Consider the following 27668-nt stretch of genomic DNA (forward strand, 5'->3'; position numbering starts at 1 on the left):
CATACATGTACTAATACAAATTGAAAAAATAAAATAAAAACTGTATAGTACTTACAAACATATAACTTATGCACATGCTCCTGGTATTATTTAAATAATTGATTATTAATAATACCTAATACAATGCTATAAGTAGTTTGTCTACTAAACTGTTTAGGAAATAGTGATAAGTAAAAAAAGTCTGCAGCTTGGTGTAGCTACAGACTTGGCATAGCTTGGTAATTACTGGCACACACCAGTAATCCTAACTACTTGGATGATAACCTGACATTTATTCTCCTGAATTCTCCACCACTGGGCCATCTCTTCTGCAATTCTGAACTAAATTCCAGATGGGAAAAGGTTCCCAAAGTCCCACTCAGAAGATAAAGGCTTTATCTTCTGGAGAAGCAAGTGGTGGCCCACCCACCAGAAATAGTGTCTTCCCTATTGTTATACCCAAATTACTGCTTTAATAAAGGTCTCATCTACAAAGTAAACCATCTAACAAAAAAAAAATCATTGATTAAAAAAGCCCACCTACATCCAAGATGCAAAAGCCTTTTGGAAGGCTCCAGCTATTTGGGGATCGTCAGTGGCTCAGCGGCACACCAGCAGACACTGTGCAATGTGCTGAACTTTAGCTGAGACATTTATTTATTTATTTATTTATTTTTTTTGCCATTAAAAACTATTTATTTAGCAGATGGGACATTTAGCCACAGAGTGTACTGCTCCAAGATTTACCAAATCATTTCATGGATTCTCACTAATGGCCCTAGCTGTAGGGTCTGATCTTTGGGCCCACCAGAACTGGATTAGTAAAGACATATCATATATTAAGTGTCTTCCACCACAGAAACATCTAATTACATAATAACAAATTCAATATTTATTATATATACAGTTATATGAAGCAACCACAATTAGACATTTAGACTGAAAAGTCATCCAACATATGTGGCCATTGTCTCTACTATAAACCAAATGCTCAAATCCACCAAAGCTATGGAACCATAAAGGATTGGGATACCCAGTGAGAAATTATGGAAGCCACTCTGCAAAGACTGTATCATTTGCCAAATCTACCAGACTCTTCAGTGATGACTTCTACAGGGACAGCTACCCTATTTTCAATTATTTATAAGTTGCACAAGCAGATAATCTCCTCTGCCTACCTGAGTTCCTTGGCTTTTGCATCTATTTTGACCTTGACAGATAGAGGTTTCATTTTGTTCATATCTATATAGAGAGACTAATTTGAACACTCTCAGGTGATCTAGGGTCACATTTCTTCGCCTGTGATCTGCTTATGATAAGAAAGTGGCACTGCTGGGTTAAAAAAAAATTACATTGGCTCATCCCCAAGAGGGGACAACAGATCTCAACTGGCCAGGTTTGAACATGTCTGACTCTAGAAAATACCTGGAGACCAAGTGGCCCAAAGGGACCGTATTTTAACAAGGTCACTTCCTCTACTAGCAAACTTCCACTCTTATGAAGCTGCATAATTATTGTGTTGCTTCTTTCAACTTCCCCATAAATAAGCTCATGGCACCATGGAGCGGGGTCCCCCTCCACATGTAGTTCTTTCATGTCTAGCTAGATTACAGGCTACTGAAAGCTTAGGGAACTGTAGCCCCAACTTTTAATCTGCTTGTTTCTGCCCATTAAGTCTTACTTTTATCTATACCAGGAGGCACAATGTCATATTAAATTGGAAGCTTTCCCTTATCAGTAGATTTGAGATTCTACTGCTGTGAATGTATGCCCCTGCTGTTTCATACTTGGGTAAAAATACCCTTTAATTAGAAAATTGCCATTGATGACAGAAACTGCCCTCTTGATTGTGAGGGTACATGCTCAAGGAAGTAAACAGACAGGTGGGCTATAAGAACGATGCCTAAGTGGTTCCAGTTACCCATTCCTCTTTTTACTGTGCCTGGGTCCAGGCATAATGCCTCCTCAGTCCGACTCTGGGCTTGGGAATACTAACAACATACTTTCTGTTTGTCCCTCTTGGTCCTCTGCCATTGCCATGAAAATAAGTTAGCTTGCTGAAGAGATATGAAAGATCCTTGCAAGAGAATCAATTTCTCCAGCTAACAATGAGCTGAGCATAAGCCTGAGCTCCAGTCAAGAGCAAGTTTATGACCAGACATGTAGGCAAGCCCTGCTTAGAGGAGCCATGTGGCCTAAACCAAGACCCACAAACTTGTGAACTAAAAAAGAGCTCTTGTTTTAAGCCACTGAGTTTTAGGGTGACTTATTATACATTACTATTTGTGGTGACAGATACAGGAGGTGCCAAAGGTGGTTTAAAACTTTTGGATCTCCTTCCATGTGGACCTAATCTGCACAGACTGGCTTTATTAAAAACTGCTTTCTTTCTTGATTGTCCATGTAGACTTTAGGTTTAATTCAATTTGAGGATTCCAAAGGTGCAAGCAATGGACTGACACTGCTTTGTCTTAACCTGCTTCTGCTGGCACAGTCTTTCTGCAGGTGGCAAATGCTCTGAATACAGATGAGTGAAGACCAACAGGCAGCTGGGCCAGCAAGGCCAAATGCACAGGTGGCTGAGTCACACCCCGAGGCACAGATTTTGTATTTCTGACCTTGAAGTAACTAGACAATAAACTAAGATCTAAATCCCAGATTGCAAGAAAATACTTCCAGGCATATTTCTTCCATCCAAGTACTAACCAGGCCTGACCCTGCTTAGCTTCCGAGATCAGACGAGATCGGGCGCGTTCAGGGTGGTATGGCCCTAGACTCCAAGGAATATTTCTAACAAAGAATAATTTTAACAATGTCAGGAACTCTCAAGGTCAATATAAAAAAAGGAAAAGGATATAAAACAATTCACAGAAGGGTCGAAATATAAATGAAAACATGACTGGTTTCACTGGAAATATGGGATAAACTGAGACATCATTTCAGTACCATATCAGCAAAAATGTTAAGTTGAGCTAATATCAAATGCAGGACAAAAGTGAAGAAATAAGCACTTTCACAGCCTGCAGAAGGCAGTATCAACTAGGTCTACCACTGTGCAGATGCATCTGGAAATGTTTAGCATGGCACATTCCTTCCAGCCCAATAATTTTACTTCTAACTACTCACACCACACACAAACTTTTATACATGTACATAAGACATTCAGATGTTTGTGCAATGTAATACGGAAAAGGTCAAAAACTAAAAACCATGTTCAAATTGTTATTTCAACAGGGGATAAGTTGTAATATAATCATGCAGAAAATAACAAACAGCATTTAAAAGAAATGAACCAGTAATATATATAAATTTCAAAACACTATTAATTGAAAAAGCAGGGTAAGAAAGGATACATATTGCACAAATACATTACACATTGCTTATATACACACCTATGCGTGCCTGCACATGCATGCATGCGTGAGTGCACATACCTAGTACAGATGACAGAAACAGATAGGAAGGGGAGTTACCAAATTTAACATAGTGCTTATCTTTGATTATGTTAGAGTCAAAGGAATAAGGAATAAGAGGAATGAGGAATAAGATTAGAGGTGGTAGCTTTATGTTTTGTTTTGTTTAGTTTGTGGTACTGGGGCTATAACTCAGGGCCTCAGACATGCCAGGTAAGTGCTCTACTACTGAACTACATGCTGGTTCAGAGGTTTTGGTATTTTAAAATTTTTCCTTTTTTAAACAAGGGACTTTAAAGTGTATACTGTACAGTAAAATATTAAAATCTACTAAAGCTTGGTAGTGTAGCTTGGTAGTGTCTCCGAGTACTATCCTCTGTACTTTTCAAGGCTTGAAATATCTCAAAAATAAAAATAGCCAAACACAAAAATGTCAAGAAAAAGACAATACTTACCACCTTTTATTATGTCAATTTTCCGCGATATACATACTTGTAAAGTTATAGTCATAAATGTAAAACTAGTGTTAGGTTTCCTAATTTTGTTTCAGAATAGTCAAGACCACAAATGTTTTTTAAACTGATTTTATTTCTGCTAAGAGCATCACTGATTTGAATTCTCCTAGTTGGGGGACAATCCTTAACATATGGCTGACAGCTACTGCTGATCCCCCATGCAGTGGCCCTTCCTCTGCCAGGAGAGCTAATGTCAGGTGGTACAAGGTTATGAGCTTCCAAGTTAGGCAGCTTTACAACCTAAAGTGTGAGATTCTTGATTACTTTTAGCCAATTACAATGTTTTCATTTTCCATGTCAGTAAGTGATACAGAAAAGGGTGGTTAGTATCTTTTAGTAAGACAAATAGGTAAAGCCCATCAATGGACTTCAGCAAAAAGGAACAGCTTAAGAGAAAATTCTTTTTGGACATTGCTATGCCATACAAAAAAAAAAAAAAAAGCCTGGAGATCCTCCCACCTTTCTATGTCATAAAGGCTCACCTCTGAGGACGAAATTCACAGTGCAACATGGGTAGACAGGAAATGTGAGAAGAACTTCGGTCCATCATGATATTGCTGGGCACTGAATTTACTGGGCTGTTCTGAAACTCCTGTGCTCAAGTGAACCTCCTGCCTCAGCTTCCTGAGTAGGTGGGACTACAAGCAGGCCCCAACAAACCTGCTGCTCTGCCCAGACTTCTTGTGATGGTCTCCTTATTGTTTAAGAGACATTTAATTAGGTTTTCTGTTTACTGCAGCTTATTGCATATTAATACAATGTTCTTTATCAAAACAAAAACAAAAAACTTTGAAGAATGTACACATTCCAGTAAATTCTTGACAATTATAAAGACCTTGTTATTCTCAGATAGACTGGAGGCAGGAATTTTGCAAACTGTACAAATAGTTATAGCTTTACCAGAACCACCCTAGTTTGGTCTCACACTTTTTGAATCACTGAACCTACTTTGTTTTCAGCATGTTTAGCCACACCCAGAAATGTGATACAGTTTCCAAATGTGCTTCCCTGAAAGTATTTAAGGGCATTTAGCTTGCAACATTCTTGTACAACTTTTCATATGGAGCACCCTAAAAATGTTTTAAGTGTGTAATCTACTTTTCCAAAAAGACAGCTCATGCAAAGGAAACTGATTTCTTTCTTTCCTAGCCTCACCTTTTACACAGGTGAGACCCACAATCCAGTACTCCACGTGGGTACTCAACAAGGTTGTAAAGCCAACTCTCACAATGATGTGAGAAAGCTTTTATCAAATTTTCATGCTTCTGTAGTAAAAACTACAAAGGTAAAAACATTTCAATTAAATGAATTTATTTAAGGACTATAAAATTTGACATTAGGAGAGATAAAATGATCCACAGGATTTAAATTGAAAAATACAAAAATGATTGGATATAAACAATGTAAAAATACATCTCCCAATTCCCAAATAATTTAAGCATAGTATTTATAAAATTTTTGCATTGTAAGTATATTTCCCTTATAATTCTTAAGAACCATTCTAAACAATTTATATAAAATATTATGAATTAAGTTTATCATAACTGCTAATTACAAAATTATTTTGAGTTTATTGAGGTTATCCTTTTCTGTACATAACAAGAGTTTCTGGTCCCACATTCTTCCTGAATTTATTTACTAAAATGGTCTTCTTAAACAACTTTCTTTTTGTCTTTGGTACTGGGAATTGAAATTAGGACCTCATGCTTGCCAGGCAGGCACTGCACCACTGAGCTCTATATCCCCAGCCTTAAAATGATGTATTTATTCCTCCTTCCTTCCATAATAAAAGAGAAGCTAACCAAGCATGGGTCCCATAAGAAACAAGGTGAAAGACAGTTGTAAGAGTGATCAAACACAACTGAACAATTTATCTTTCTAAAAAGAAAAGAATTAAGTAGTTAACAATGAGGTGTACTTTTGCACCAATGAGACAAATTGAGAAGCCTCAGAGTAAGGGAGTTTAAGCTTCATGTGTGAAGCCAGCTGAGAATAAGTCTGTCAATGCTAACTAGGCCCAATGCATGGGCAGTACTGCAGTTTCCATCTGGAATGTCCCCAAGGAGCATGGGGTGAAAGTTTGTTCCCCAGAGCAGCACTATGAAGAGGTGGTGGAAATGTTAAAAGGTGGGGGTAACTGGGAGGTCTGGAGTCAACAGCGGCACATCTTTGAAGAGGGCTCTCTTCTCCTTTTCCCATTTTGCTTCCCAGGCACCACGAGGTAGGCAGCTTTGCTCCACCACACACTCCGCCACCATGATACACTGCTTTACCACAGGCCCAAAAGCAAGAGCCAGCCAACCACAGACTGAACCCTCCAACCTGTGAGCCAAAATAAATCTTTTTACTCTTTTTAAGCTGATTATCTCAGGTATTTTATGGTGACCCTGAAGTAGCCCAGATGGTTTGCTGTGAATTCTAGGTGAGTCTACATCACAATTAAAATGACAACAGTGCAGTTTGATGTGAAATTCTACAACTACCTACCACAAATTGTTGATCTTTGAATCAGCCTTTCTTAAGAGCAAAGACCCAGCTATTTCCTCCATCTTAAGTAAATATCCCAGTAAACATGGCACCCATGATTCGTTTCATTATCTTCCAAGTAGGCAGAGATGACATCACCACTACTACTAGCACACAGACTGATAAACGGATAAGCTACTAACACAGCAGATGTCTGCCCACACTTACCAATTTCTGAGACCCACCTTAGCCACCTTCAAGCAACTTACACCCATCTGTAACATAAATGGCAGATGAGAAACTACTAAAAAGAATGAGGTTATTAAATTATAGCACTGGAAGAGCCCAACATACGGGTTTATCATCTTAATACTGGAGTTCTGGATCTAAACTCTAGGAGAAGGACAAGAAAAGCCTAGTTTATATGACTTGGGCAGAAGGGTCCCATCCCAAGAGCCTTGCCTGTGTGACTGACAACAACAAGCAATTCTTCCAAATTATCAGAACTGGTTACAAAGTCTCTTGAGAATTGTTTGACTACTCCACTGTTAATCTGGGCAGGGCTACTGCTTATTCACTTTTTTAAGATGTCTCTTCCTGAGAGAAACTACAGCAACACCCACATGGGAATGAGGACTCTACAGCTCCTACTACACACTTTTCACAATTAAAGATTCTGAACCACCTTTAGACAACAGACAACAATAAAAGAACCACAGGCCCATCTCTGCCCTTCATCTCTGATGAAGCAGAACATGGACCATTCTGATAAGACATAAAACAAACAAATGAAAAAAAAGGCTGGAGTTTTAAAAAGATTGGCTCCAAGAGAACACATAAAAGAGGACCCATAGAGCTGAGTCAACTTAAGTAGAAACATTATGTGCCAACAAGGGTGATAAACTATTTTTAACTCACAGCATGAATTTACTCTTCACAACCACGGTAAGCAGCTGAAGCCTGTCTTTATAATTATTTTCACTGTACTGAGAAAAAAGTCCATCCTTCTCATCTTTGGTCCTTAGGTGTGACATCAGTTTCTTCCATTTTTCTATGTGTTACATAATAATCTTTTTAAAAAAAACTTGATCTCAACAACCAAAGTGCAATATAAACATGATGTTGCTGATGTTGTTGCCTTTATACCCAAAAAAATACCAACACCCCCCATACATTTTGTATTACAGACTACACAAAATTCTCAGAAAGTGTTAATAATTATCTTAAAATGTCACCATATATAATTTTAAGGCTGAGTGAGATATAATAAAGCCAAGTATTATATATTAAGGAAGAAAATTGAACAAACATTTCAAATATTGATTTCTTAAATATACATTAAGTCTCCATTAACAAATGCAATATAATCACCAACAAGCTAATAGTTATACAAATTAATTTAAAAATGAAGGATGAATATAACCAAGCTGTTTATACAGCTATAAAGCACAATTTGGAGGCTAAGCCTAGAAAGAGAACGCCCTGTAACAGAATAACAGAATTATTTATAATCATCTGAGCTATGTGATTTAAAGAAATTGTCTTCCTCTCCATTTTAAAAACATGCATTTGAGACAAATTTCAATAGTTATTTTAAAAAACGACTTTTAAAAAATACCCGTGGGCTTAAGTTGACACACAGCTCAACATTGATAAAACGCTTCCTGCCCTTCCCCTGGCTCTTCAAAACAAGTGGTTTAAACAATTGCACACACTCTACAAGGCCTCCTGCCAGCATTCAGGCCTCATGAAGAAGAGTCGCTCTCTTCTGTAACAGCTGCTCCCACAGTCTATGCATTCAGTGGCTCAGTGAGGGCTTCTGTTGGAGGGGCCTCAGGTTTTCTTAGCTGGGACTCCCGCCGCTTTTCACAAAGCATAGCAATGAAGTCGAAGAGGAACATAAAACTTGCTATAAAGCCAAACACCTGAGGAAGGAAAGGCGGAAAGGTTATATGAGGAGTTGGGGAATATAATCTCATACTTCCTACTTGGCTCTGAGAGTACTTCCTGTGAGCAGGATAATTGATTAATTTTTGTCTTATACCCACTGTTTTCTAATGATATTTAAAAAACTGTTTAAGCCATCCAAAAATGGAAAGATGTTTGAAAGAGAAACATCTAAAACAACAGCTATTATCCCACAAAATACAAATTGTCCTGTCTTATGTATGCATGTGTATGTGGGGGATGTCATTCTAGGAAACTAAGCTTAGTGGATGAAAAGTAAAATCCCATGAAATGATATAAAATGAAGGATTGTATCTGTGGCTAGATTGATGTGATAAGGGAATAAGGAAGTAGGCAACTTGGGCTTAGTGAAAATGAATAAAGTTACTAATATCAAACGAAAATTCCATTTTGAAGATACTATTAGCTTACATTTCCAGTTAATTTTCTCACCTTACTGACACAATGCCATGACGCCACTGCCTACTTCCCCTTCCTTAAATCACTTCCTCATTGCACTCTTCTAACACTGACCAAGCATTCTGAGAATTCTTTCGAGAGGCAGATGACCATGCTTCAATTTTAGCTTCCTTACTAGAAAAACCCTTATGGAAATGGGGGCAAAAAAGTGCTCTGAGGATGGGGAAAGAAGAAAAGAAGGGAAAAACAAATGTATGTATGATATATATATACACACACACACACGATATATATATATATTAACTATCACATATGTATATATATATGATGTATGTATATATGATAGTTAAGATAGTTGTATTACTAATTTAGTTCATTGAAAAGAAAGGACTGTGCTAATGCTGTTTGGACAATTAAATGCCTGTATCTTGTACTCTGAGTAACTAATTTAAAGATAACAATAAACAATGTATTAACCATTGTTACACTCCTATTTTTTTCTTTAAAAAAAGTGCTCTGTAAAAAAAAAAATTTTGCGCTAGATTATGGCTACAGTATTTTCCAATTCTAACACCTCCATGATTTTTAACACTCCATTATAATCTACTGCCATCTTCTGATCTTCCTCTCCCCAACCCCTCCACCCTAAAGAATATGCATTATGTCTCATTTTACCATACAGCAAATTGCACTCCAAACTCATTAATTCACCAGGATGTCTCTAAGATATCCAACCTAAATTTATTTATCAACCCAGCCCTAAGTCCAAGTCTTTCTCTCCTCTCCAGACTTTGCTTTGGCTTGATGGCATCTAGTCCCTTAGTTGCATGGCAAACTTTGAATGTTTCAAATGCAAACCACATGTCTCCTTCTCTGTCAAGGTGTCTCTAAACAGCTGAGAGAGCTTCGTCCATAAAAGACCCTCTACACTATACAATCGAAACAAGTGGTCTTTCAGCTGTTTTTCTCACATACTTTCTTTTTTTAACACTCATTCATCTACATCTCTAAAATTATTCATAATTTAGTTGCAAAAGGCAATTTCCAGCTTATTACAAGTATTGATTTGTTACACTATTAAATACTGTAACAATCTGATACATCACCTAAATACAATACATACCTAATGGTTGGGAATTTTATGACATGCCCCCCCATCCCTTAGAACTCAATTTTTCCTCCACATTCCCCACAGAATTTTATAGTAATATATCTTTATACTTATAAGTACTTTATTGATCTATCAAAATCCTCTGCAATAAAAACATGTATAAGTTTATAAATGGAAATTAACTATAAGGTTAAACTATTTAAACTTGGATTTTCTCTTCAACTGGTTGACATGCCCATGGATGAATATTACTCATTGCTAGGATAAGTGAAGGTTCAGCATTAATTTTATGTCTGCTGTTTTTACAAGTGGTTGGAAACTGTGGGCACATGAATAAGCAGATATAGCTATACAATTCTCTGAACTCCTTTTACATTGTTCTATCATAAAAAGTAGTTTTAATGAAATTTTAGCTGACAACTCTACTAATTACAACTTCATTTGGTGAAAAACTAAGTCCTAGTTAGAAACCAGATGGCTGGCAAGAGCATATGTTTTCCCATTGTCAATTATCTGCATTTACAATGCTGGTGTCTGGCTAGATCTATGATCCTTGATTTACAATTCCGAAATTAAAAAGCTAAAAATACTCAAAAGTTTTCATGATTCACTTGACTCAAAAATCAACAAGACTACTTGCAGCCTTTACTTACCCCTTTTACTGTAAATATTTAAATATTAATGCTGAATTACACAGGACACTGCCCCTGGCCCTCTGAAGGTCTTGTACAATGTAGTGTAGGACCAACATCACCATTTGGAACTGTTAAAAATATCTGGCCACAAGGATTTCAGATAAAAACTGGATCTTTTTCTTCAACTGTCCCTTTGTTGTACTCAAAAAGGTTTTTTTTTTTTGTTGTTGTTTTGTTCTGTTTTACAACTTAGAGCAAAGCACTATAGTAAGATTTGGGACAGGCAAGTGTATTCTTTTTTCCCTTTTTGGGTGGGGGGGTTGGCTGTAGAAAAGAAGGAAGGAAAGAACTGGCTAGCCTCCTCCACCAGAGATGAATTCTCAAACATATTAGTATTAAGATTATATACAGAGGTTAAAAACTTGGAAATTGACTTCCACAAAACAGGGAGGAATAGTAATTTCCCTGTTATGGTTTGTGTCTGAAAGTCCCCCCAAAGCTTCATGCATTCATGGGGCAGGCTTCTAGAGTTTATAACTGATTCATGGTCCAATGTTGGAATTAAGGATGTAAGTGCTACACTTGCCCTGGGGCAATGTAGTTTGCATACAGTGTAAGGGAGGAAAAGAGACTTGCTCTTCCAGCTGCTGCTCCTCCCTTTTGCTCTGGTTGTTTTTGCTGTGCCTCCCGCCCCCACCATGAACTGTTGCCCTGTGCCACAACCACCCTGCCTTGGACCCAGCCAAGTACAGACTGAAACCTTCATAAACTGTAAGCTACGTAAATCTTTCCTTCCTTAATTTTGGGTGTCAGGTATTTTGTCTCAGCAAGAAGAGAAAAGTAACCAAGACACTCTCTTTTTAAGGAGTAATAACTCCTTAGAAAGTCTTGATTGTATTTTATGAATATACATAGCCCACTGATGACTGCTATCTAGACAAACTCCTATTGGTTCATTTAACATATTCCATTATAATTTGTTTCCCTATTTTCTTTCTTACTATGTTGAACTTAAGAGTCATTTCTCTTGTATATTCTGTACAACCACACGGCATTGATCTAGTTTTTAAATTACATTAAAAAAAAACTATTTTCACTCATTGTGTAACTTGTCAAGCATTTGCCAATTCCGTATTTCTAGGAAGATAAACCAAAAAAATGTTAAAAATGCAAAGTACTTACAATTGCAGCAATTTCAACAGAGGTTCTGTCATGGGTGGAGACAAAGATGATAGATGCCAACAAAAATACGCATCCTGTTCCCAGCGTAATGTAAAAATCCTATGCAGACATATAACGCACGTAAGGAATACAGTATGGATAGATTTAAAGAAACACAGTTTTTAATTTTAAAAAGTTTCAGTGACTTACTTTTTTGACACAACCCAAACCTACCTACCACACTTCTAACTTTTCAATAAGCCTGGTATTCAAACACTATCCACACTTTTAGCTGGGTGAGTTGAAAGAGTACAAGGCACTCTTTTAATAAAAAATCTCTCCAAAGGCCATGTATATGTATCCTCTTTTTCTCTAGGATATCCTAAAATTATCAAAGCCAAAGAATTTATTATAATTTCATCTTATTTCCAACAAAAAATATTTTTTTCTTTCAAAATATTCTATGCATTGCCTATATCTTATAATCTGAGCAACTACTATGAAGATAACAATATGCAATATAATAACCACTGTTAATTTCCTATTATCTTGTTTTGAAATTCTGTATCATTTTTTTTCTCTCTTTAAAATTAAAAAATGAGGGGCTGGGGATTTAGCTCAGCGGCAAAGCGCCTGCCTGGCAAGCGCAAGGTCGTGAGTTCGGTTCCCGGTACCGGAGAAAAACAAAACAAAACAAAAACTAAAATTAAAAAATGGAAAGATTATTAAAAAAACTCAAAATATTCTATGCACCAGAAGACAAACTTTTAGAGACATGGAAATGGATCAGGGAGGGAGACAGAAAGGAAAATGGGATAAAAGGGATGAAAATAATAAAAATATGTTGTGGGCATTTATCAATATACCAAATAAACCTTGTTCTGTATTACTAATATGCACTGATAAAAAGCTCCTGAAAATTGAAATTTTAAAAAGTAATCTTAGCTAGAATAGTATCTCTGAATGCTTCACTGCTTTCAAAAGACAATCAAAAGAACCATCTATTATTAACTAAATAAAAGTATGCCAATGTTGTGTTTTCAGACACCAGAGCTTTCTGGAATAACACACTGCCCTCAACAGATCCAAGCGAGCTTCAATGATGAGCTCACCATCTACTACCTGAAAGCTTCCACATCACCTCATAAAGCAGCTTAGAAGTGGGAGGTGCTCCACAGGCTTCCAACTGCCCTCTCAGCACTGCCCCAAAGGTTCTCCGTGCCAGTGGAAAATGAGGCTTGACACACACACTTGATTCAAAGGGAAAACTGGGAAAGTGACAGCCACTCCACAGGCTTTTACACTTGTTGCTTTCTGAGTCTTTTAAACTGCAACTTCTATTAAACCTAGTATTAATAAAACTATCAAAACAATTCCTCTACTGTCAACCATTGACTTAACATTTATAAAAAATTTAAGAGGTGTTCTCTTTGTTCTAAAAGAGCATTATTTCAATTCTGTTATATCCATATTTAAAGTTCTACTTCCTAATATCCAGAGTATATTCAAAGAGATATTTAAATAAGACAATCGTTTTGTGATAGATTAACATAGCACTCAATAAATATAGCTCCCTGAGTTTATAACTCCTACCTAAGTTCAAATCTCAGCTATGCTACTTCCTATGAGACTTTGAACTAGTTATTTAATAGTTATTAAATCAACTTATAAATTTAAAGAGTTTGAACTAGTTTTTTAGTAGTAAGAGTATCCTCTTTATAAAATGATTCCATGGACTAGAGTTAGTGTACAGAAGGTACCAGGCATATAGTATATTGGCCTACTAGATCTTAACTTAATCTGGCCTACAGTAGCACTGGATATAAAGATTGTTTCTTCAAAGCGACTGTTCTTTCCTAGTCATTTTCAAACCATGCAAACAAGAAATCCTTATATTAGGTGAAAAGGCCTTGCACAAGCTAGGCAAGTGCTCTACCACTCAGCTATATCCTCGGCCTTCTTTTCATTTTGAGACAGGATTTCACTAATTTGCCTGACTGTCTTTAAACTTGTGACCCTGTTGCCTTAGCCTCCCAAATAACCAGGATTACAGGCATGTACCCTTTTAAATTTTTTAACTTAAAATAACTTTTTAAGAAAGGTAATAGATTTCCATAGCATAAAATTAAAGTGGTACAAAAGAGTACACAGAAGAAAGTACATGAGCACTGCCCCCCAAAGTAAATAATTTTGGGTATAATCAATATATAACTTCATGCTTATTTCTTGTTAATTCAAAGTAAAAGAATTTTACTGCTTTCTTTTTACACTGTTAACTCTTGTTCTTTTTTACAATATCTCACTATGTAGTTTGCTGGTCTTGAACTCAGTATGTAGCTCAAGCTAGCTTCAAACTCATGGATCCTCCTGCCTCAGCCTACCAGAATGCTCAGACTGAAGGTGTACGCCACTATGCCCAGCTCTTGTTCTTAATAGTAAAAAAAAAACTACTGTAATTTTTATCCTTACCCTGAGACATGAATTTCATGTCAACCCTCACATGCACTATTCTTTACAAGTTATTATTCTTTTCTTTGCCTATTTTTATTTTATTGGTACATTTTAGATATATATAATGATCACAATCATCATAGGGAATTTGTACCTGTACATGGTATATATTGTTTCTTTTTTCCCCATTCCCTTCCCCTTCCTTTAGCTCCTCTTCCTCTCTCTACCCACAAAAGTTTTGTTGTCATTTCTTCCTTCTTTTTTTTTTCTTGTTCCTCCCCCACTCTGTTCCCCTTCTCACTGGAACATTTTCTACCCATTTCCCAATTTTGGTCCTTATTTACAGTTTCGGTTTCTCACACCAGAGAAACCATGTGTTATTTACAATGCGTCTGATTTATTTCACTTAAGAATATGGTCTGAAAGTGCATCCTTTTAGCTAGAAATGTCTTAAGTTTATCCTTTATGGCAGAGTAGCATTCTATTATATATATGTGTGTGTGTGTGTGTGTGTGTGTAAAAACCCACAGTTGCTTTATCCATTCACTGGTTGATGGGTATCTGTGCTGTTTCCAAGATTTAGCTATTACAAATGGTGCCTCTATAAACATAGGTGTGTGCTTGTATCACTGTGGTATGATGCTTTTAATTTTTGGGGAAGATACCAAGAGGGGGGTATAGCTAGGGTGAATGGAGCCTCCAGTCCTACTTTTTTGAGGAATTGCTGCACTGATTTCCACAGTGGTTGCACTAGTCTACATTCCCACTAACAGTAGAGAAGGGTTCCTTCTCCCCACAGCCCCTCCAGCATTTATTGGTTGATTTCTAGATGACAGGCATTCTTTCCGGAGTGACATGGAATCTCAGTGTTGTTTTAATTTGCATCTCTCGTATGACCAGTGATGTTGAACATTTTTTCATATATTTACTTGTGTTTGTATTTCCTTATCTGAGAAGTGTCTATGCATTTCAGATGCCCACCTTTGGACCGGGTCTTCAAATACAAATTACTATTGACAGCTAAGACACTACTGACGAAGTAAACAGCTGAACTATTTCTTCATTAAATTCACTACTTACCTGAATTATTCTATCTGTCATCCCATAAATCCAAACTATACTTGAATAAAAACAAAGGGTGAAGAGATTGTCTTTAGAAAGTTAAACTCCAATTTTGTGAAAATAAGATTTCCTCAATATAATTTTATTGCAAGGGAAATTTCTGAAGAATGAATCAACAAATGCCTTCTTAATTCATTTATAGAAAACTTGGCTTATAATAAAATGAAAGCAAAAAACAGATATAATTACATTCTATTAGTGATTTAAGTGCTCCAAAAATATGTTAGCTCATTACCCTAGCTCCCATGCTTGGCAAAGGCAACGGTGCACAATTTATAACTACAGACCCAGTGAGTGACACTCTGAAATGGGAGAAATAAAAAGTGACAAAATAACTCAAGGGCAATGGTGCATGTCTGTGATTCCAGAACTGAGGGAAACTGAGGCAGCAGGACTGAGAGTTCCAATCCTGCCTGGGCAACTTAGTGAAACCCTGTCTTGAAATTTAAAAACATTGGCAGTGTCTGTCACTGTTACTTTCCTTCTCCATCATCCCCTTGGAAGGCACAACTGGGTTACTTAGATACAAAGTGTTGGAATAATGGATAGTATCTTTTCATGGTGATGACTTTTGAAAGCATTACTACTTTGAACAATAAAACCACACAAAATTACACAACACTTACGCTCTTAATTAAAGGTGTCATATTTTTTCATGCTTACCGATGATTTCACTTTTATAGCATCGACTCTGTTGTACACTGAAGTACAATACACAATCAGGAAAAGGAGACTCAGAAGAAAGGCACTGCAGCTCACAAATTCAAAAAAGTACAGTCCTCCACACAAAGTACACTGTGATACAACTTCTTCACAGACAAAGGCCAACAGAGACAGCAGCTACAAAAGAAGCAAAACATTCAAGTATTTTTCAGAGAACCCACAGTACTCAAAAAAAAAAAGCCGTAAGTTTACTCAAATATTTATAAAGCAGAAATTATGGCAAACAAGATTAGTAAATAAACCTCATCTACACAGAATTTACACTGTACTTACCTTCAAAGGGGTATCATGTGCTGAACGCTAAACAGGGAAATCAGGATGTTGTTATAAAAACACAAAAGGGCTTCCAGAAGAAAAGCTGGGACATGAAGGCAGCAGGGTTAGTTCTGTGGTGAAAGACAAGGAGAGAAGCTCCCAGCAGAGGAACAGTTTACAGAAAGGCCCTGGAAAGAGAAAACATAGCACTCTCTCTCCCAAACACACGAGAAAGCCAGTCAACAAGGCCAAAGTGTAGTTTGAGGAGAGAAAAGGGCAGCACAGAAACTATTGCATGACATTAGAGAGGTGAGCAACGGCAGATCTAAGTGTCTTCATGAACTAGTTTCAGGTAGCAGAGTGACAGGGTGAGGTTTACCTTCGATAAGGAGAAGGGATTGGAACTGGTGCAGATTTTAGGGCAGACAACCAGCTAATAAGCTGCAGTAGAAAATCACGGAGATGGTGACCACGGGTACTAGTAATGGTGAAGAGTAGGTAATCACTGAGAGGGGAGTAGAATCCCTTATCAGAAAAGAAATAAAATGGGACACAAGGTAACACATGTATCTTAAACATGTGGGTTTTAGTTACAAAGCCACATTTATTCATCAATCTTCTGAAGTGGGTCTTTTCTTTGGATATAGGCCTGCTGTTTGGAATTCCATATCATGTTCTCTGCATTAATCACATTCATTGCCTACGGGCTACCATTTTTGGACTGATGTGATAGGAAGCAAGACCTTGGACACTTGAGCAACAGAGTACAGAATTTTTCTAGAGTTCAACTGATTTCCCTGGTATTTCACAGTTGTTTTACATCATTCCACAGCTGACCAACAGTTTAGTAACTTAAAACCTTTCAATTTGGCTTTCATAGAACACTTCCTTTTTCACAGTTGGTTTAATTTGTGTAACAATTAATTAAATGTTTGAACAGAAAACGCATTAGTAACATAACCTGGTATGGGAACAACACACCTCAGCTGAGGACAGAAGACTGCAAAATGCTCAAGAGGCACCTACAGGCCATGCCAGGTTTGGGTGAAAGGGGTAGAGTCAGGACTCCTTTTCCCACACTGAATAGAAAATGGTTAACTGAATAATTATGCAGGTGGGTTTTAATGGCATACCTGTCTTTATAGTTATGATACTACTGGTGCCTCATGGCAGAAAGAATCCAGTATCTTAAGACACAAGAGTGCTAGAGAGAGAACTGCATTTTAAATGTGCTGTGATAGGAGGAGTCTGTTGAAGATTTAGGCAGAGTCAGCTGTGAAGGTTAACCTTGATTGTCAGTGTCAACGTGATTGGATTAAGAAACACCCAGGCAATTAGTGAAGCACTTTTCTAGGTGTGCCTATAGATAATGAATCAGTGAATTAATCTAATTTTATCAGTGATACTAAGAAGAGCTCTTAATTTGATGACATTACTGTGAGGTGAAGAAAACAGAAGGTGGGGCCTGGCTGGAGGGAGTGATCATCTGTCCCCTTCCCCTGTGGCTCTTCCCCGACTTTCTATTCCCTAGTGAGTAGCTGTGTTCCCCCCCACCCCCCAAACACCCCATGCTGCTACTGCCTAAGGGCAGAAACCCAAACCTCTGGAACTGTGAGCCAAAACAAATCTTTCCTTCTTTATGTTGCTCATGTCAGGGATTTTGTTCAAGTGACAGAAAGCTAACACAAGAGAAAAACAGATTACAGGTCTGGAGCTTGAGGGCAGAAGTTTGAGATTCTGATTGACTGAGAGGATGAGATCACCCAGAATGACAGTTGGCCTTATGCAGAGCTCAGGAATCTCAAATTGTAAGGGGTCTGCAGGAAGGAGACACCAGCAAGAACAAGCAGCAGCAGCCCAGTGGGTAGTAGACAAGAACAAGTATTTCCACAAAAAGAGTAATCATGAGTGCTAAATGCTACCAACAAAGGAAGGAAGACCCCGGAAGAACAACACTGAAACACCAACATTACTCGGAGGTGCAAGAAGGCTACTGGTGACATCAGCAAGAAAATTCCAGTAGAGATTTCTAGTAAGGCAGAGAAACTTCACTATCACAGCATTGTATACTTGCTGGGAAGTGAGGAAAAGACAAGGCAGTGGAATTAGGACAGTAGAGTCTAGAAGTGTGGTTGGGAAAGAGTGGTCAGATGAGCTGTAGTGGACGATGTCAAGGGAAAGGATTTTCAAGATTCTAGAGCAGTGGGCACGTTTCATTGCTTCAGCAGAAACCAATTAGCTGGGTGGCTCTAAGGACAAGGTAGTGAAGAGTTCTCTGGAGAACAGACTCAAGGTTCAGGTCTGGGGCCCACTTGAAATAGGACAGAAAAGAACAAAGAGCACACTTGAGCAGTATGAAGCTGAGGGAGTTTCTTCCTGAGTGCCAGAACCAGCAAAATGACTGGTGACCTAAGTAAGACTAAAGGGAAATGTCACCATACCCCAGGAAAGTCAGAAGAAACAACCAAGCACATAATGGCCACAAGACTGCGACCAAAAGTGAATGGATACTTTAAATAGCATATAATAAACGTTTATCTTACACTTTCATTATTAAAAAACAAAAACAAAACAAAAAAACTACTGTACAGCCAATATGGAAAGAAGTTCAGCAGTTTCTTCAAAAACTACCCCTGCATCTACCTATGACCTACCAATTGCACACTGGGGTATTTACTCTAGAGGAATGAAAATTTGTGCAAAAACAAGTACTGTACATGAATGTTCATGATAATTTTATTTATAATTGCCCCAAACTAGAAATAATCTAGATGTCTTTGAATGAGTGAACTGTGGTATAGCGATACCACAGACTATTAACAATAAAAAGGTACAAAAATATTTGAAATAACCTACATGACCTTCAGAGAATTATACAAAGTAAAAAAAAAATCCATCTTTAAAAGGATGCAAACTGTACAATTCCATTTGATAGCATTCTTTGAATAACAAGAACAACAGAGCAGCAGAACAGATCAATGACATCCAAGGGCAAGGGGGAAGGTGTGGCTATAGAGGGGCAGCAGGGAGGAAGCCTCATGACACAGAGCCCTGCATCTTGATTATGGTGGCTAACTATGGGAAGCTATATATGCAATAAATTGCAAAGAACTGCCCACTAGAAATGAGTACATAGGACCTCTCTGTAAATTTTTTTTGGTTACTTCTTCTAAATCTATAATTATTTCAAAATAAAAAGTGGAAAGAAAAAAATAGAGGCCAAATCTAAATTGGTATATAAGCTTTTAAGGTATTTCCCCCCCTTCTTTATTGGCAATATAAAATTCATACATCCCTATAACCCAAAATAATTTATATGAGGACTAAAATTCCAATGTGCTACTTTTCTGTAAATAATCAAAGTGTAAAATAGTCCCACACATCCCAAACTACTTCCCTCAGCCAGATGATAGGATTCCTAATCATTACACTAGAGAATACGGTGACAAACTAAGACAAATTCCAGATTACCATATAACGGTATTTCCTTACTCTCCAATTACCATTATAAAATGAACTTTTACATGACTATAGGATAATAAAATACTAAATGTCTAATATGCAACTTTATTCTTGGCTGTATGTTAAATGCTGTCTACCTTTTAAGAGTTCAGAGAAATTTGCAAAATACACCTGGGGTGTATAAGTCAATTAACTGGAGAAGATACCAGCCTAAAACTTTGAGGTTTGAGAATAGTTGTTCAGGAACCATTCTTATTACATAATTTAGATCATCAAGACCACTCACCTATAAAGCTACCTGACAGTAACAAAATCTTACCCATAGCAGACATATGGACTGTTTCTATCAGTGGTAAGAAAAGGGCAGCAGACTCAAGTCATGACAAGTCCTGTTCCAAATATATTAACAGGATTCTTACTGACTTTCTGCCTCAGCAGTATTAGAAGCAGGTCCTGCCTGGCCTTCCTAAGAGAATGAAGGGTACAGTATTCAGTATGGACACTTACTAGTTCCTATCTCCAGTTTCAAAGGCCAAGAAATTAGCACCACAAGCCTTACTCAGTATGAAATTTTCTACCTCCACACTTGAGACCTCTAACCTTCCTTTATAATCACCCACAGTATATTAAGTCTCTAATACAAAATATATTGAGGATTATGCATTGACATTATGTATATGAACATTAAGGATGTAATAAAAAGATAAATGTACAAGAAATAAGAAAACAAAATGTTTTATTCCACAGAATTGAACATTCATTATGTATAAGTTGAGAAAATCTCTAGAAGAAACTGGAAATGGTTGACCGGAAATGTAGAACTCAAATTAGAGCTTGAGACACAGACTCTGGACAGGAAAAGAATAGTGGGGAGGCAGAGGGATGAGGAAAGCAGTGCATGGTAAATCAAAGGGATTATAAAACAAACTATACAGGAATGACGGGGAAAGTGAAGTAGTCGGGAGTGGCTCTGTGATATTCCCGCCAGGGAAAATGAGCTTCTAAACAAAGGCAAGAGGGAACACCCACCTGGTTTAGTAAGTTAGGAGACAGGAGCAAAAGACTGGGTGGGGCCTGAAAGAATTCTAAGAGTAGGAGGGAAACAAGCAATCAGCACTAGAAAAGCAAGTCAAAGTATTTTTTTAAAAAAAGCCAGGTGTGGTGGCTCATGCCTGTAATCTTAGCATTTGGGAGACTAAGGCCAGAGAGGATAACAAACACAAAACCCACCTGGGCAACTCAGTGAGACCTCACATCAAAATAAAAATTAAAAAGGACTGAAGATGTAGCTCAGTGCAGTAATCTTGGGTTAAATCCTCAGTGCTGCAAAACAAAATTTAGGAAATCCTAAAGGGAAAGTGAACATACCCAAACAATCAGTGATAACTGGGAATGTGTGGATGATGGTGGCGGTGGGGTGGCTTAGTTTATTTTACTTATAGTTTAGTCGATTACTTTAGATACTTTCTGTCCTATTAGAAAAGAAAAAAAAGTGTGATAGTGAAGGGAAGGAAGAATTTCAAGAAATGGGTGATCACTAGTATTAAATACTAAAATGGCCAAGGACAGGAAGAAAGCAAACATCACTGATAAAGGTATGAAGTTAATGACAAATATAGCCCTCAATTATTACTCTGGAAGGCCTACTCTTCTTTAGAAATTGGACAGAAGGAAACAGAGATTACACGTTAGCAGTTTTGCTTTCAATAGTATGACGTCATTGTACTGAATACTGCTTAATGAATATTATGCTAAGTACCTAACAACTGCACATCCAATGTAGCTCCTTCTAAGGATAAAATTTTACCCAAATATAATTAAGAGAATTATCAAGCGTTTATAGAATTGAGTGGGCTTTGGGAGAACATGAAGCTCCCCAATCTCAAGTTAAAATGTGATAGTAAGCTTCTGGTAGGCTAAAGCCCAAGTTAGGCAAGCACAGGCAAAAACCCTTCCTTCCATTCTGAACTTGTCTCCCAGTCGCCCTTAAACAGTTGATTAATTTCACTTTATGACTGTGTACATTTGTGTAGGTTTTCCTTACAAGACCTCGTTTTTGAAGTTACAACTTCCTCTTTATATTTCCTTTTTTGCTAAGTCATATACTAAAAATATGTTTGTTAGGATCAACCCATTTGGAAAATTTCAGTGACTAAAACATGGTCTTAACTATGACTCTGGTTCAACACTTCGATATTAGAAGACTATCCTGTATCTCCATTTCAGTTTCATTAACTTTTCTGAAACTTCAAATCTTCCTTAAAACTAACAGTCATATTGAATATAATTCTTCATCATTTATCTTTAACAATCTACTACCTAATTTTTTTCAGGAGTTAGGACTGAACCCGGAATCTTCACACGGAGCCACACACCCAACCCCCTTTTTATTTTTCATTGAGACAGGGTCTCACTAAGTCCCCTGGGCTGGGCTCACACTTGCAGACCTCTTGCTTAAGCCTCCCAGGGTACACATCATGAGGCTGAGGCAGGAGGACCGCTGAGAGTTTGAGACCAGCCTGGATTACACAGTGAGACCCTATCTCAAAAAAAATAAAAAATTATTAATGCTTGTCATTACTTATAAGGCATCATCTACAACACTGTATGAATGTATGACTTATAACTATTAAAAACTATAGCTAAAAGTTTCAAATTTTAAAAATTGTCAGCCAGAAGAAATAGGCTACGCCTCCACAGCCTTAAACAATTTATATACAAATATTTAATTATATAATTGCTGACCTTATGGATCTTTCTCAAGGTAAAAATAGAACATTTCCATTTAGTAGACATTAGTTTTCCCATTTAAACAATGAAAAGGCATCAATATAAAAAATTTCTTCTGAGTGATTTGTTTCTTGGTAGTTACAGAATAACATTATTCATACTCTAACAAACAAATCATTGGTGAATCCTACAACAAACTGTTTGCCTGAACAATTACTATAATCTCAGTATTTTGCAGCTGTCAGAACATGCAACTGTTACAGACAGAAAATTACATATATTACATATATTTTATATAGGGCACTGCACCAGCTAATTAGCAAGTAATTAGGTTGCCAAATGTTAATGTGCTCCTTAAAACAAAAATAACTCTCTCAAAAAACAAAAGGTCACAAAATAAGAGCATAGGGACAAACAAATACATGGGCATGATAAACTAGAACACTGATTACATAAATTTAGGATTCCAGTAACTGCTTACACTGATTTCTCAACTACATTATTTCCTCTTCAGCTCTAAGAGGGTGTGCAGCAGTTAGGAAACACAGTTTGGACAAGCCTTTGCCAAAATTCAGGCCAAGTGGTGACACATACCGCTTCATGACCTCATCATTCTAATAGGTAGGAAAGTTTTGTTCTTTTATTTCTTATCTCCTCCTGTATGCATGTGCAGGCTCCACCTGCACCTCTTCAGTGTTCCCATCACAACAGCAAACCTCAAACAGCTTCAGAGATTTGAAAAAAATCCTAAGAGTGGGAAAAAAACCCTCAGAGATAATCCAATTCAACCTCAAGAGTTCAACGTAAGAATTACCCAAGTACACAGTGCCTGGTTAAGTTTTAAAACAGGCTTCCTTTTTCTTTTAAGGTCTTTGAGAATCTAAGATTTATAGAGCTATAATAACATAACTAAACATATAAATGTACACTCTGAATTTCACAGGGTTGTAGGTTCCTTGTTAAAACACTGTATCTGTCTTCTGAGTTAAAGATTTCTATATTAGTTGTTTTCTGGTTGGAGCGGGGCAATTCTGTTTAGTTTTTTCAAATAAATCAACCAAAGTAAGACAAATGAAAGGCAGAATTTGAGTTAAGGCAAAGATCTTTTCTACTGCCCAAGCCCAATGACAGTTTTTATTGTCTTCTTCTGTAACTTCCTTGGGACTTTCTGGGTAATACTGTTATTGTGAGGAGATAAGACATTATTATTAAACAAGATAAAGCAGGAACAGAGACAAAAGAATCAAAAGGAAAGGTAATAATAAAAACATTTTAAAGCTTCATGTTGAAGCATTCTTTTTTCATTTTTTATTTCATTTTAAAGAGAATTAAAAAAAATAGCAAAGCATTCTTGTAACATAAGTCTCCATAAATAAATGTCAATTTCATTAAGAAACATTGGTTTTTATTATTTCTCATTTCTCCTTATGAATGACAGGGACCAAAAAGCAATTGTCTGACTTTTGCAAGGCAAGTTAACCTTCTCTGCATTCAAGTTAAAAAGACTACCAGCAAAACTTCTGGTTGTGTTCTAGTCTGAAGATATACAACTACAGGTTACTAAACTATAAAAGGTAGTGAGAAATTTTACTCTAGCTTTGGCACTTTTGATTAGAATGGAAAGATAAACGCAAATGAAAGTAGGGGACATAACAGGCATACCAATAGATGATTTATTTAATTTTTTTAAAAATTTTTTTGGTACCAGCAATCGAACTCACAACCTCACGCTTGCCAGGCAGGTACTGTGCCGCTGAGTTATATCCCCGGCCAGATGATTTATTATAAATACCAATAATGCTTCAAATAAACAGTAATTCTTTTCTAAAGAGTTTTGTTATTCATACAAGAAACATTTATGCTTTACTGTAGAGATGTAAAGCATACGTTTTAAAAACTATGTAAGAGCTTGTTAGAGTAGGAACAGGAACCCATCAGGTTTGAAGGAACAGGTTGCGCAAAGAACAGTGGCAGACGGGAACCCATGATCCCTGTTAAGAGCCTAAAGGTGCCTATTGTGGAACTACTTAGAGGGCAGCTGGAAAGAGAGACAGGGCCAGAGCAGTGGTTTCCACAGACCACATTATCCCTCGTCTCCAAGTGATTTCCCAATCATGCCAGATATGATCATTTGGGTGGTTAAAAGCAGTGTCAGTTTTCTGACTGCTGTTTTTCTGTGTAACAAAAGTAGGGCATCTTGAGTTCTAGGAATTGAAGTTCTGATCATCTGAGCTGTAAGAATTTAAGTTCTTCCCAAGAAAACCAATAAGCTATTTTTCACTTGGATGGTTAAAAAAAAAATCTACAAACATTCTAAGCATTTAGATTTTCCCCAAAATGTTCCTCTTGCAGAAAATGATGGCCATCAGCAGTAGAAAGAGGACACGGGTGCATTCAAGTGAATTATAATTTAAAGTTTAAAAATGTTTTGCTATTTTCACTAATAGGTTTATGACGAAAATAAATGAATTGAAGAGGGATACCACAACCTAGCTTTGCTACCTCCACATACACACAAAACTATGTCCTTTCGACTTTTACCTCTAACACACGTTTGAAACCGTCCAAGTTAAACTGCCCCCAGGATCCAGCACTAGAATACCGCAGGAGCCAAAAGAGATAGTCCTGCCACCGGCCGCGGCGCCCGGGATAATGGGGAGCGGCAGCGGCTGGGGAAGAGGTCTAGGACCGCACTTCCTGGGCCCGCGGACCACGCTCAGGGGCTTCGGGTCGCATTCGAGCACCCAGGTGGAAAGCGATCCGGGGAAGCGGGGCGTCGGGGGAGACCGGGGGCGGCGGGGAGCAGCGCCCCCTTCCCCAAAGGCGCAGGAAAGGACGGAGGTGAGGAAACGGGCGCCTCCTGAAAACCCAGATAGCCGCCGCCGACCAGGCTCACAGGCCCGCGGGCTGAGGCCCGGCCGGACCCCGCTTCCCGCCCGCGCTCGCCCTGCGCCCCGCACTCACCAGCTGCAAGCCCTTGAGGACGCGGCGGGGCAGCGGGAGCCGCCCCAGGGAGAAGAGGGCTGCGAGGCCACGCCGGGCGCCCCGGGAGGAGCCGGGGTCCTCCTCGGTGGTGGGGCTGTACACCGCTCCGTTCTCCATCGCCCAGGGACGAGAACCCGGCGGCCCCCGCAGGAAGTCTCCGACCTCGGCCACAGAAGCAGAGAACCTCGCACCAGCTGCTGGTGTCACTTCCTGGGCTTCCTCCTCCGCTGGCCGCCCCGCCCCGCGCCCCGCCCCGCGCCCTCTCAGCGCCGCCTTCCCCTTCCGAAAGTCGAGTCTGCTCTGGGACTTCTGGCTTTTGCCGGAGCGTTGGGTGCTGTACTTTCTCTGGACTGTTTTTTTTTTTTTTTTTCCCTTCAGGATTCTGGAGTTGTTTTTTTTTTTTTTTTTTTCCCTTCAGGATTCTGGAGTTGAACCCAGAGCCTCGCACATGCATGCGCTCTACCATTTAGCTACATTCCCATCCGCTAACCATGGCCTTTTACCCTTTCCCTCTGACATCTTTCGGACTTACATTCAGTCATTCCTTGAACCAGTATTTTGTTTTTGTTTTTGGTCTTTTTGAGGCAGGGTCTCGCTATGCAGTTCAGGCTGGCCTTGAGCTCACTTTATAGCCCAGGCTCGACCAGTATTTTTTGAATGCCCACACTGTGCAGTGAGCCCAGTTCTAGTTGCTACGGTTACAACCGTGTACCAAACAAACACGCAAGATCCCTGCCCTGTCAATGCTGCCTTCCAGTAGGGCAGTCAGTGAAACAGTAAACAGATTCCTATTACAATGATAGGAAAATACTGACAGCCCCAACTTAGGATGGTTCAATTTAGGATTTTTAAAAACTTTATGATGATACAAAAATGGATGTGAATTAAGTAGAAACTACTTCAGATTTGGCATTTTGATCTTTTCAATAAATTTTGTGATATTCGACTCTAAAAATCAGTTTTGTGTTGAATGAGTTTGCCCAAATAAGGGCTAATGTAAGTGTTCTGACCATGTTTAATGCAGATGAGACTAAGCACGATATTTGGCAGGTTAGGAATACTATATTAAATGCACCAGTGTGGTGGATTGACAACTGGTGGTCAGTTTGTAACATCCAGCTGAACTGAACCAGCGTGGTGCTGGGTGTGGGGTGGGGCCCACCTGAGGATTGTTGCCAGCAGCAAAAAAAATGAGAACTGGAAAGGAAGAAATTAACTGTTAGGAGCTGTTGGAAACTGTTAAGGAGCTATTGGTTTTCCTGGGCTGGTGGTTTTTCCTGGGCTGTTTGTTCTCCTGAGGAGCTTGTCATGCTGGTTTTCTTGATGAACTTGGCTGTTATCATCGGAAGAGCTCAGGACTTTGTTGTTGCTGACAATGGCTACAGTTCACTTTGGGTGAGCTCTGGTCCTTACTTTGAGCGTCACTTCCTGGCTCCAGAGGGGAAGATGGTATGGTGCACAGTTCAGTCTCCTGGGGAAGCTTGTTGAGCTGGCTTTCCTGATATGGACTCAGTTGTTATCATCAGAGGAGCTTGGGACTGCACTGTTGCTGAGGATGGCTGTGGTACTTTTGGGGGCAGCTCTGGTTCTTACTTTGAGCATTGCTTCCTGGCTCCAGTACAGATCCCTCAGCCTGCTAGCATAGATCCTTCATCCTTCTGGCTAGACTTTCTAGCTTCCAACTCTGACCTTTGGGCCTTCCCAGCACAGATCTGTGAAACAGGATTGCATGAGGCATTGTCGTGGGCTCTTGGCCTCCAGTTGGATTTGTGGGGGGGATTGTTTTAGGCTCTAGGTCTTCAGCTGGACTCATGCAGGACGTTGCCGTGGGATCAAGGCCCTCAGCTGGATTCTTTTGGTCTTAAGTGTGTGGACAGATTTCCTGCACTCTCTTTGTATATTATCCTTTGGGTGACTATTATAAAATATTTCCATAAGTTATATATCCTGTATTGTATTGTTCCCCTTGTAAACTCCAAACTACAACAACCTGCACCTTTTGATATATTTAATTTATGAAAGGTTTATCAGGACACAACTCTATTGTAAGTCAAGGAGCATCTGTAATGTGAGATTACAGCTGGAGAGCTGAGTGCTGAATAGGCACTAAAATTGGTGGTCAGGAAGGACATACCTAGGGATGCATTTGCAGTGAGATCTAGTGGATACAAAGGAGCCAGGCTTGTAAAGATCTAGATGGAGTCTTCTTGTGGAGTTTTTGGGGTCTTCCATATAAAGTATCATGTCATCTGCAAATAGTGATAGTTTTACTTTTTCCTTTCCTATCCTTATT

General features: G+C 38.5%; 1 protein-coding gene across 1 annotated transcript; it reads right to left on the minus strand.

Moving 5' to 3' along the window:
• Positions 1–5197: 5197 nt before the first annotated feature.
• Cmtm6 (CKLF-like MARVEL transmembrane domain containing 6) lies at positions 5198–25629 on the minus strand (the record flags this gene model as incomplete). Its single annotated transcript, XM_005387530.2, is given in 4 exon segments — positions 5198–8298; positions 11669–11767; positions 15884–16060; positions 25355–25629. Coding segments are annotated over 4 exon segments (549 nt in total). The 3' UTR covers positions 5198–8163.
• Between the last annotated feature and the right edge of the window lie 2039 nt (positions 25630–27668).

The sequence above is a fragment of the Chinchilla lanigera genome, unplaced genomic scaffold, assembly GCF_000276665.1.
Source record: "Chinchilla lanigera isolate Chin_1 unplaced genomic scaffold, ChiLan1.0 scaffold00029, whole genome shotgun sequence".
Classification (NCBI taxonomy): domain Eukaryota; kingdom Metazoa; phylum Chordata; class Mammalia; order Rodentia; family Chinchillidae; genus Chinchilla; species Chinchilla lanigera.